This window comes from Heterocephalus glaber, unplaced genomic scaffold (genome assembly GCF_053883595.1).
Source record: "Heterocephalus glaber isolate CG9 unplaced genomic scaffold, H.glaber_assembly_v1.0 deba00000071, whole genome shotgun sequence".
Taxonomy (NCBI): Eukaryota; Metazoa; Chordata; class Mammalia; order Rodentia; family Bathyergidae; genus Heterocephalus; species Heterocephalus glaber.
In genome coordinates, this window is record NW_028258137.1 from 28,658,921 (window position 1) to 28,671,701 (window position 12,781).

At 46.1% G+C, this 12,781-nt stretch overlaps 1 protein-coding gene across 5 annotated transcripts in view; it reads right to left on the reverse strand.

Moving 5' to 3' along the window:
• Positions 1 to 772: 772 nt before the first annotated feature.
• Positions 773 to 12,781, reverse strand: part of Slc12a3 (solute carrier family 12 member 3) — a 44,931-nt gene continuing 32,922 nt past the window's right edge. For 3 of the 5 annotated variants that reach the window (XM_004843195.4, XM_004843194.4, XM_087183837.1), the window contains exon 26: positions 10,384 to 11,301. In XM_004843195.4, coding sequence (XP_004843252.1) covers positions 11,160 to 11,301 — 142 coding nt within the window. In that variant the 3' untranslated portion in view covers positions 10,384 to 11,159. Of the gene's footprint in view, positions 1,140 to 10,383; positions 11,302 to 12,592; positions 12,777 to 12,781 lie in introns of those variants that run through there. The other 2 variants (XR_015440146.1, XM_087184195.1) reach the window with 2 other exon arrangements.

Consider the following 12,781-nt stretch of genomic DNA (forward strand, 5'->3'; position numbering starts at 1 on the left):
CCAGGCATAGCTAAAGACACACAAGGACCTCATATGATTTTACTTATTAAATCCCCACAGCCACCTCACAGAATAGCATGCTATTATCATTTCCATTCTACAGCTGGGGAAACCGAGACCCTAAGTATTTTAAGTAACTTGCACAAGTGCTAGTAACTTTTATTTTTCTTTTTGGAGATTGAACTCAGGGCCTTTGCACTGAACTACACCCCCAGCCCTTTTTTATTTTTTTACTTTGAGATGGTCTCACTAAGTCACTAAGTTACCTAGGCTGGGCTCAAACTTGTGATCCTCCTGTCTCAGCCTCCCAGACTCCTGAGATTATGTGCCAACCATGCATGGCTGCTAGAAACTTTTTTTGAAATTATTATTCAACTATTCAACTAGTAATGAGGTGCAACTTACATACATCTTGAGTGTACAGTTTAGAGAGTTTTGGCGAGTGTATTCACCTGTGTAACTCACACCCATATCAAGATATAGAACATTTCCATGACCCCCCAAAATCTTCCCTGGGCCCCTTCTCAATCACCTTCCTGCCCTCTGCCACTCCTGAACCCAGCATTGCTGATGTGCTTCTTGCCATTCCAGCTGATTATGTAACTTGATTGTGGTAGCCCTGCTGTGATGATGTTATTACCAACCAATATGTTGGTCCTGCCTTGAGAGAGAAAGAGATGGGGAAGGAGAGGGAGAAGGAGAGAGAGGAGAGAGAGGAGAGAGAGAGGGAGAGAGAGACCCAAAAGAAGAGTAACAAAACTGAATCTGAACATCAGGGCACAAGCTTTAATCAATGGCTGAAGAACGGAGAAGCAAGAGTCTTGTTCACAAATCACTCTCAACTCACAGTTGAAAAGGCAGAGTAGCAAAAATGAAAGGGATAGGCTAACAACAGAGAGGAACATTCATGTCTTTTTCTAGAATGAAAAAGACTTCTCAGAACCCAAGTGTCACCTCTTTTTCTTCTTTATATGGTCCGGTGTCTCCTTCCATTTAGGGCAGCCAGTGGGTGTGTCGTTTAGCACGAGTATTAGATTGTCATGAAGTTAGAGGTCATCTGGTGATTTCCCTGGTGGCCATTTTAGGTCCAGCTGCGTTTTGCTATCCTACCTAGAGAGGAACTTTGGTCCTAAGACATCCTGTTTTAAAAGGTAAACAAGATGAGGGTGGGGTAGGAGTTAGCTAGGGCACACAGGCAGCACACTGGGTAAACAGCGTCTGTCCCATAACCTAATTCATGTGTACATTTCAGAGGGGAGAGGGACAAAGCAACCAATGCCTGTCTTACAGCCAGACCAAGAGGATCTGGAAGGGGGCTTTGGAGAATCAGAGCTGGCAAAAGGTCATTGACAGTATGCATGTTTTATTTAAAATGATCTGGCATTTTAGGTCCGGTTGAACTTCTGCATTTTGTTTTTGGAACCCTGGTTTTTATTTGGTTTCTAGAAATCCCCCAAATAATTTAAATGCCAACCAGAAATGGCCTTTTAAATGACCTTTTATGGTCATTTCTGAAGCCCCAGAATGGCTGCACACAGAAGCCACCAGGAAATGTATGTCCTGTTCTCTACTCATAAAACCCATGCCACGGCAGCTCTCCTGCCCACGCTGAGCCAAAGGAGCCTTCCTTTCCTCCAAGTGCCCTTGGAGGCAGATTCTCCCTTTCAGTGGTGGCCTGAGATAGGGAAGTGTTTTAGGTCATGAAGGAGGAATCTTGCTGTGGTTCTCAAACTCGGAGCACTTGTGACACCACTTCCCTATTATTTCATGGCTACTTGTCTCTTAAAAGTACCATTATATATACTTTTTAATTTTTTCCACATTTTAATTACCATTATTGCATCAATACAGCATTCACTTTATATACATATATCTTTAAAAAATGTATTAGTACATACTTGAGACACATGACTACTTTCATAGTGGGCATTTGGTACACGTCCATGACACATCTCAGTTCTTTTTTACATCCCCTTCCCCTCTCCCCTTCCCTCCATCTCTTAGTCTCTTTCCATTAAGCTTTATTTTCAATTTTTCAGCAATCAAATACATAATATAGTGTCATCTGAGAATACAACGAACACAATATGGAAGATTGAGAATCCCAATAGTCACTGGTGATTCTACACATTTCCCCCTTAGTGCTTTTTCTTGGAATTTTAAAATGTCCTGCTATGGCTCTTCAAGAATAGAGCTACCTGGAAAGGAAAGCAATGAGAAAATAGACCGAAAGCTAGCAAAAGGTCAGAAGGAAAGCCAGGAGAAACAAGACATGTATTTTAAAACTAAATATAAGGAACCACCCCGCTTCAGTCAGAATTACATATCCAAATGGATGCTAAGGGAAAAAAATTATATCCTCCCATTTTATCCTCAAAATTGTCCATTATCAAATAAAACAGATAATACCCCCTTTACCTGGGGGAACTCTCTTCACAGCATTACAAAGGGAAATGGCAGGCAGCAACTCCCTTGTAAGATATTCTAGCTGGAGGGTATCAAACCCTGAGGCAAGGCCTGTTAGAAATAAATCTGTGACAGTCTGACTTCCTTCCTAAATGACAATATATGTAATGGCAGCTTTCCACTGAAGAGCTAGATGGATTGAAAAAGAAATGTTTATGGAAAGGAGTCAGATACCCAGGCAGCAAGGCAATGTGGGTACTAAATGAGAGTCAAGTGCTTTCAACCTCTCTGCTCTACTCATCAGGTTAAAAAAATCTTAAACTCTTCAATTCTAGGTCAAGTAAAAGAATGACTATTAATGAACACTGTGCTTCCAATGGAGCAACTAGATGGAGCTGCAAGAAATCAAACACATCTCTAGACTTAATTTGGAAAGCACAATCCCTTGAGCCTCCTTCATCCCAGAAACACCCCCTGCTCAATGATGTTGCATTATTCAACAAACAGAAAAGAATAGTGGAGGTGCCACTGACACAACCCTCTTATCACAGGAAGAGAGATGCAAACACACAAGTGTGTGATTGAGCTGCACTTGGCACTAGATATTCGCTGAATAGAAGCCTGAAGGAGGCTATAAAGAACAGGCCCAGGACACAGAGCTTTCTCCAAACCTGCCTCTACCAAAATTCTGAAATTTGTTAATATTGAAGACTCCCTGTCCCTTCTTAGAGTTTTGGGTTAATGGAAAGGAAAATTTCAAAGCTTTTGTCTCCCCTGAAATTGCTAAAGAGGGCTGTCTTAGTTACATTTCTTATTTCTGAGACAAAATATCTGATACCCACAAGTTAAGGGAGGTTATTTCGCTCACAATTTGTAGAGGTTTTAGTCCGCAATTGGCTGGCTCCAAGGCGAGGGGCCAGGGTAGACAGGCATGGCAGAAGAGAAACAGTTCATGGTGGGCAGAAGGTAGCAAAGCTACAAGGGATGACCACAGCTCTGTCTATCCCTTATATCCTATCCAGGCTACTTAGGGCAAGTAGCACTCACACCCTTAATCCTAGTGCCCTTGATCTTAGCATTGCACCATGAATCAATCCCAGCTTCATACACTCTAGATCCAGCCACCCCTGAAAAAGCCTCACCTATGACTGCATGAGGCTTTGGGGGGACATCTAGACACAAGCCATAACAAGGGCTTCACAAAGAGGCACACAAGGGTCATAAGATGATTTAGAAATAAGTCCAAGAATTTAAAAGCTGGAGAAAAACTTCACAGATGTTAGAGGTCATTCGCCCCTCAAAAAGATTCTGGCATTTTGAAGTGTGCATAGTCAGCCACAAGTCTGATAAGATCCACTATTCTCCTGACTTGGTAATGGCTGGATAGCAAGTAACACAGAGGGGAGTGATACAGATCAGCTCGAATGCAATCGAGAAAGCTATGAAAAAGATTGTTCTTTAATTTTGCTTCGCAGAAGGGAAAGAGTTCCTAACTTCCCTCACAGATTGGTGCCTTCAAGGTACTGGACCCTGCCAGTGCTATTCAAAGCTACACCCAGTTAGATGGCAGTGGTGGCTGGTTTGGAGCAGAAGTGGATGCAGTACTAAAGTCTCCCCACAAGTCACTGATTATAGAAACTGGAGCTGGTGCTGATGTGACAGGAGCTGGAGAATCCAAATCTAAAAGAATATCTGCATCACCATGCCTGTGGTTTGCTTTGGAATGGGTGGTGGGATGAGATGGTTGCTTATGGGAACTGAGGAAGAAGAATGGGGAATGCTGGCTTTGCCTCCTGGTAGAGGTGGAAGTAAGCTTAGGCCCCAGCTGCTGTGGTTCTGGACTTAGAAACACCTCCTTCCTTGGTTGTAATGTTCCCAATACTCAACTTGATAGTCTGTCCTTCCTTGAAGCCTACCTCCAACATGGGACAATTATCTATTTCCTGAGATGCTTTGAAAATTTCAGATTCCTGCTTTACTCACCTTCCATATTCAATTTTTTTCATGCACTCCAATTCTGTGTGATTCAGTCCTTTTATAGTCCTTTTATGTTGTTGTTAAGGAGTTGAGAGCATTTTTTAAATAAAATGAAAAAAGTAAAGGATAATAAGATTGCCTTCAGAAAGAAAAGTATCAGCAATGAAGCAAGCAGCAGTTTGGGAAAACCAGAATGGTTTTCTTTTGGGAAGCTGTTACTAGGAGGCATTTGTAGAAGAATGAAATACATATCTGAGGACAGTGAGGCTTCTGCAGTTTCACTGGTCAGATGAACACAATGCCCCAAAGGTGGAGACAATCCAAATGTCCACCAGCTGATGAATGGATAGACAAGCGTGATGTATTTACACAGTGCAATATCATTTAGCCACAAGTAACAATGAGGTTTTGATAGTTAATCTCATTACTTTGGCTAGATTAAACTGGAGAGGTTACTGGGTTGTGAGGGCATTAACCTCATCAATGGATTCATAGCTGAATGGATTTGTAGGAGGTGGGGCCTCACTAGAGGAAGCAGTCATGGGGTCATGACTTTGGGGACCATATCTGGTCCCCGCCCCTTCCTCTCTGGTTCTCCCCCTCCATTGTGCTTCCTGTTCTCCACAAAGAGAGCTTTGTCTCACCATGCCCCTCTGCCATGATATTTCTGCTGTGGAGTCAGTTGGCCATGGACTGAAACCTCTGAAACTGAGCCAAAATTAATCTCTCCTTTACATTGCCGGTGTCAGATATTTGTCCTGGCAACAGGAAAGATGGCCAATACAGAAGTATGGATACATGCTGCAGTGTAGATGATCTTTGAAAGCAGTATGTTAAGTGAAAGAAACCATACACAAAAGGCACATATTGCATCTACTTATATGAAATATTCAGAATAGGAAAAGCCATAGAGACAGACAGTAGACCAATGGCTGCAGGCAGTGGTTTGGAAGTGATTGCTTAATGGATCCAGAATTTCCTTGTGGGGTGATGAAAATGTCTGGAGCTAGATAGTGGCAATGGTTGTGCAAACATGAATGTAATAAATCCACTGAATTGTACACTTGAAAGTACCTAAATTGTGAGTCTTATGTCTTTTACCACAATTAATAACAACAAAAAGCCAACTTGGGCTGCTCTGTTCTGTTGAACGAGATTTTCCTGTCTTTCCTCCAGTGGAGGGTGGAACAGAAATAAAATAACTATCCCAACAAAAATCCTCTCTGATTCCCCCAACAAGGGACTGAGACAGTGGGCAGGACAGGATCTGTTAGGCAGGCCCAGGTTTCTAGCTCTCCCCAGCTGCCCAGGATTGCCTCCAGGGAAGATAAGAGTGAGGTGGGCCCTGCTGTCTAGGCTGGAATGGAGGAAAGGGCCCCAGTGAGCCCCGAGGCCCAGGTAACCTCAAAAACTCACTTTCTCTTATCTCCTGTCTAGCCCCCTGCTACATATTTCAATTGCAACCCAGCATCTTTACTTCAGAAATAAAAAAGTTAATTTACTTTAAATTCCCTGTATCTTTTCCTCTATGAAGAGTCTTCACCCTAAGTGGAATTTTGATCTTGTGTTAGTTTCTTTCTCCCCACAACCCCTCCGTGCCTGGCAAAATCTCCACTTTGGTCTGGGAGGTGAATAGCTCAGTGGTAGAGCTCATCCTTAGCATGTATGATGTTCTGGTCCAACCCCCAGCACCACAAAAATAAATAAAGCAAGCCCCCACTTCACCTTCCACCTTCCCCAAACTGGTTTCAGGCTACACCAAGCACTTCTATAAACAGCCATAAAACTATAAAAATAGCTGAGAACAGTATTCTTATTAAAATGTTGAGACTTTTTTAACTCCTCCGTTAATTTTTTTCTGCCTGCTCAGTCCTGCCTTTCAATGCTGGACTTCTTTCCCTCCAGGGCAAGGCTCTCAGGTAATGCCCAGAATTCAAAACTCAGCAGGATTTCCTGTGGCTTCAGCCATGTGGAGCTTCTGCGGGCGCTACTTTGTTCTTCCTTTACCCCTTCTCTGGTGCCTTCTTAGTTATCTGGACCTCCCTCCCCGAGCCATCCCTCCAGTGTGCTTTGTAAGGCTACTCTAATGGCTGCTTCTTCTCTCCATGCCCCTAAATACAGCTCTTCCCAGGGCCTAGCCTCAATTTTCTCTGTTGTCTGTGCTTTCTTTCTTTGTCTCTAATAAGTTCTGGCTTCATATCCCTGATCATGAGCCTGACTCTCAAATTTATTTGTGGTCATTGCTCTGAAAGTACCTCTGGCTGGCAGCAGACCAACCTCACTTCTTCCCTAGCTCCACAACCTTAGTTCTGACCACCTGGATGGACTCGTGTAAAGAAACAAACTCAAACCTACGTATGTACTCTGTCTCCAGCATTAAGCCTGTTACCCTGCCCCACCCCCACAGTACATGGTTTCTTCATTGTTACGATTGCTTGGGCTCAACTTCTGGGGCCCTGTCTCCATCCATCCATCCAGACAATTCTGGAAGATTCTGCCTTCCAACTCCCCTCCATAGCTTCCCTCTTTTGTAATCCATCTGCCTCTTAATTGTTGAGCCTTGCTGACTCACCTTCAGAATTCTGTACAACACCCTCCCTGGGCCTCCTGCTTTTTCTCTTCCTATCTCCTCCATCTTCTGGCCAACCAAGCTTCCTACCTGGAAGGGATCTGCCCCTTTCCCTTGGGCAGTTAGCGCTTCTGGAGCACCTGGGAGCTCCTCAGCCTCACAGCTGAGCCCTCTACAATCTGACTTTCCCCATGTACAAACTCCTCATACTCCTGGAGAACTGGCCTATTTGTTTCCCCTAGGTGTTAGGGCTGCCCTTACTCTTTTGCTGAAGCTATTCCTGCCACCCAGAATGCTTTCTCTCAGCCCCTGCTCTCATTTCTGTCTTTCTGCATCCTGCCAATCTTTCAAATCTCTTTCAAATACCATTTTCTCCACAGAGATTTCCTACTTCCCTTGACTTTGTATGTTTTACCATCTGAGAACATTTTATTTACAGCTCTCATGAGCTGGAATAGAAAACACTTGTCCTAGCTGGGCATCGTGGTGCGTGCTTGTAATCCCAGTACTCTGGAAAGCTGCGGTGGGAGTAGCTCAAGTTTGAGCTCAGCCTGGGCAATTTAGCAACTTAATGAGACCTTGTCTCAAAATAAAAAATATTTTAAAAGACCTGAGAATGTTGTTTAGTAAGAAGGTGCTAGGTCTAAACCCCAGTACCAAAAACAAAACAAACCACCACCACCAACAACAACAAAAAGCACGTGTCCTTTCTTGCCACTATCTTTCCTCCTTAAGACACTGCTCTCTGGCCTCCTAGCCAGGTGGTTCTCCCCGAGTATTTTTAGAAACAGAATTTGTTATGGCTGCCTTTCAGGAAGGAGGCACTGAGTTGTGCTTGTGTTTTCAGTCATAGGATTAAACCTCTCTGCAACCAGGGGAATCACCAACAGAGCCAGTGACTGGTTTGTTGGGCCCCATTTCTGTGAACATTCTTGAAGCTGCCAGCACATTTTTCTGACAGCTGAGCCTGACACAGTTACAGTCGAAACCTGCCTGCTTTGCATGGGGCTTGAGGGCCTCCCAGCCAGGTGGTTCTTCTGGAACTTTCCATCTGGGTTCATCTCTGTGAAACCCACCTCCTCTCGGCCATACTAGAGAGGCTAGACAGGTGTCTAAAAGGGAAGTTGACCCAAACTGGGACTCTCCATGTGCTGATGAGGCCCTGTTTTCTGCCTGGGAAACTGGAGCTCAGCAAGCTACTAGGCGGAAAATGGGCCACACAGTACTTACTTGGAAGCCGCAACAAGTCTGGGCAGGAGCTAAAGGAGGTTACTAAATTAGGGGGCTGAAATACCAAGGGGAAAACTAGGAGTCAACAAACTGGGCAGTAGATCCCAGGGGAGGGAAGTGAGACTCCCTTGCTGTGATGGCCACTGTGGCTGTTGGCAGGGACCTGGCCCTGGCTCTGAGGGCCAGGTTTCCATGCACAGCAAAAGAGAGGTCTCTTCCCACTGATAAAACTCAACACTGTGAAGGATGTGGTCATCCAGAGGCTGGGGCAGGTGCAGTGCAGACTGAATCTCTTCCCCTCCTGCTGACCAACAGACCACATAATGCTTTAGAAGGCCTCAGAGATCCCTGGTGCAAAGCTTTCACAGCAAGGTGGCAGGAAGAGGTGGGATAGACTGAAGAATGTGCACCCTTGCCCCACTTCCCCATCCCCTGCTATATCAACCATGCATGGCCAAGCCACAGTCACTGGTGGTCCAGCTGGCTGGTGACACCTGTCCTGGTCTAGTAGTCTTATTTCACAGACTGAGGCCCAGTGAGGTTAAAGTGTGTATCTGAAGTCACACAGCCAATTTTGGAGAGAGACAGAAACCCAAATCTAAGTTTCCTGGTGGCTACATCATGGCTTTTTGCGCTCAACCTCTACCTGTTGGTTTGCGGCAAAATCCAAAATGCTGGGACACTTCCACAAAGCCTGAGGGAAACGGGCTCCTGCAAGTCTGCAAACTCATGGAAGAGAAGCCAAGGGAAAATAAGTGGCTACTATAAATATTCATGTAGAAACCTGACAATATGACCTCCAGAATCAGAAGAAAAGTTCAAACTGGGGTTGCAAAAGCAATAGTTAATTTTTCAAAGCATACAGCAGAGTTGAAGAACAGTGTGTTCCAAAACAAACAAGCTGTATTGACTATTGGCTTTTATTCATTGTTTTGGACTTCACTGTTAACTATTATCACTGTTTAAAATTCACTGTTTTTCTTAAAACCCAAAACCAAAACATTCTCTATTCTTGGACCAGGGACTCTGTAGGGCAGTGATGAGGCTCAGTAACAACAAACAGCCCACTGTGGTGGCATGCATGCTAGAGGTTGGCCACCACTGTCCTAGGGTCTGAAGAGGCAGCCCCCATTTACCAGGAAATCAGTTCCATGTGGCTCTTCAAAGGCAAGCATCCTCCAGTGAGGCTTTGCAGGATCTGGGGGTGGAGGTCGGAGCCAGGGACCAGCTGCACAGCTCAGCCGAACCTGGGCAGCAGAGCAGCTGTCCCTGGTAAGCTTGGCCCATCCTCTGTGATGCTCAGCAAGCCCAGATGCACTGAGAGAACAGTGGGTCCTTTATGACATCATGGAAGCCCAGGGCCTTTAGACTTCAAAGACCTGAGAAATGCTAAAGTCCTTCAGGTTCTAACCTCAAGAAGGAGACAGCTTTCATGACTAAGGGGCCTTAGAGGAAGCCCAAAACCCCCCAAAGTGCCCCGTTCCTTCGGATACCCTACTGGCATTAGAAGGCACAGCCAGCCACATCACTAAATGACTCAGATTTATGCCTCCTAGTTATGTCTACAGAGTCAAATGGCCTTTAATTTAGCCTCATCTGCTCAATGTGCCTTCCACTCTTGCACCCTAGCTTTGTGGGTGCCAACATGCGGGTAACCCAAACACCCTTCCCTAAGCCCGGCACAAGTCCTTTCTCCACCTCCATCTTGCCCAGCTCCTCTCTGACCTCTGACCCCAGCTCATGCACATCCACCCAGTCCCGTCTGCTGCCTTCCATCTCCTTCACCCTGCCCCAGGATGGGCTGCGAGCAGTCCCTTCCTTTCTGATCCTCTGCCAACCTCACCATTGCCATGTCCCTCTTTGCCTCCCCTTTCCCACAATTTTGTCCCCCACCTTTAACCCTTTGGAGGTTGCAGCTGATCTGAGAGATACAAACAAACTCTTCTTACTTATCATTAAGGGGTAATCTGACCCTTGGACCCCTGCAGGGTCCACTATGCTTACACTATAGAGTACAGTATACCCTTCCACTAGATTCCTGAAATCTTGATTCTTCCTCACCAACCCCTACCAGCTCTCCTCATGTTTTGTTGGTTTCCTTTTCCTGTAGGCTGAGCTGGGAAATGGCAGCGCTGTCTTGCAGTGGCCTCCCCCAGTCAGCCCCTCCCCTGACAAACACAGGGTACAAAGGAAGTCTAGCCTGATTTTCACCACCACTAGTGGGTCCAAAATAATTTTAATGGATTACAACCAACGTTAATTTTTTTAAAAAGGAAACGGAACAGAAAATACTGGAGAACATCTCCCAGAGTAAGAAGTATTGCTTGATGACATTTGGTTCAGTCACTTCTGTGTGTATGTGTTCCAAGTTTCAATGTAAAATGATATTTCTCACTGTCGGTTGCATCCAAAGAAGTTTGAAAGTCCCTGGTCTAACGCAGACACCAAAGAACCAGTGTTGAATGTGACAGGAGTGAGAGGTGATTGAAGAGATGTACATATCTTGATGGCCCAAGGACCTGTGCTCTTTGGTGCTCCCACAGGTCCCGAGGTGGACTCCCTGCCCTCCTGACTGTTGGAGGAAGGAGGCAGGGCTTGGGAGACACTTGGACCAGGGAATGTCTGTAGAAATTCCCAGATGATACCCAGCACAATTTGCACATAAATCAAAGACTGAAATCTTAATTGCCATCAAGATCAAAAGAAAACACTTAAACAGATAGGATCTTCCAGAGAATTCTCCATGCAATTTCATCTGCTCCTCCTCCATCCCATAAATATAAGGCCAGGAGGACATGTCCACTGGAAGTGGGGTCCAGCCAAAGTCTGGAAATTTATCATTTCTTGCAATTGGATCATCAGCTGCTATAACTTCACACACAACAAAATTCGAAGATTGTCCCTAAGACTGGAGCCAGTCAAATTCCAACTTGTACCACATACACTCGGCTTTGGGCAGGGATGGTCACATCTCGAGTTACTGGCAGTAAAAGGTGAGCACATTTTCCTGGTTCCCTCGGATCAAGATGACTGGAGGTCTGAGGTCCTGGGACAAGGTCTCCAGCCAGGCCATGTACAGGGAGCTGGGGCACTTCCCCTTCCTCCCTATGGGCAAGGTGCTGCCAGGCAGAAGGGGCAGAGAGGAATTACCTGGGGTCTTCCCGTGCAGCCCTGCTCATGCTTTGTTCCTGAACAGCAAGTCCATTTATTGTTCCCTTCAGACCCCCTCCTTCCCACCCACCCCAAGAGAGACCTCTCCACTCTCATTCGAGATTGAGAATGTACCTTCAGCCAGGAAGCATTTCTAAACAAAGCCATGGCCTGCATGTCCCCAGGATCTAGACCCCACTGATGCCCACAACCTCACCTCCTCCTGCCCTCAGGCTTGCTCTGCAACCACAGTGGCTTTCTTTCCTTCCCTAAAATAAATACCAAGCTTGTTCACCTGCCTCTCCTGGAAGGTGGTACTCACAGCGCTCCATCTGGCTGGCTCCTTTAAATCACTCAAGTCCCTGCTCAAGTGCATCTCCTTTGCTTTTTCCAAAGGAGGCCACTTATGTCTCTTCATCCTAGCCCCTTGCTTTATTGTCCTTTGCAGCCTTAGAAACATCCTTGGAGGTATCTATTCCTACTCCCCACCCTGGCCTGTCATGGGAATGCATGTTTGCTCAGGAGGGCACACTGTGATGCATTTGGACTCCGGGTGTATTTGTTAAATGGGAGATCCCACCCCATCAGCCACACCTGCCTGTGGCCACAACAAAGTGATTCAGCAGAGCATCCTTGTCCTGCCCCTACCTCATGTCGGCCCTGGGAGGAAACTGCACCGTGGCCTCTGGAGGCCCCTTATCCAAACTGCACAATGGTGTGCAAATAACAAGATGCTCTACAAATGCTGCTTAGTCATATTTTCCCAGTTAATGCAGGAAGTGATTTTTCTATCATCTTGAAAATTCCAAAAATGCATCAGGATGGCTGCAGCTGCCTGGCTTTTGGTCCTGGAGGAGGCAGCATCTCATAGCCCCAGCTGGCACTATGTGAAGTCCAGACAGCAGCACCTTACCTGGGATACCCTTGCCGCTCTGTTGGCCTTCTCTAAAGCACATCCACAACCTACTCACCCCAGCCCTCTACACAGCCCTGGGACACCAGGCAGACAGAGGAGGCAGTGCCACACTCTGGGCTCCAGAGTTCAGGCTCTGGCCCTGGAGAATCTGCCTCTGTTGTGTGGCTTTGGAAAAGTCCTAGAGTGCCCCTGAGCCTCAGTTTTTCTCCCTTCAAATGAGAACCCAGATACTACCATCTGGGATGTTTGCTGGCTCTGAAGAAGACAAAGTGCACACGGGGCACAGTGCCATGGTTGGCAGTAGGACATTCTCATAGCAGCCACTGCCACTGCTTATTATTTACCAGCAGGAGATGATCACGTGGGGTGGGGCGGGGCAGGGAGACTCAACCAAGGTCTTCAGATCTTCCACCAGCTGCCTCAGCTCACCACAATCCCACTGGCTGGAGAGGGCAGTTGGGTCCCTGAACAGCTGCCTCATACTTCAGATGCCATCACAAAGCTTCACTTGGGACAACCACCAGCATCCTTTC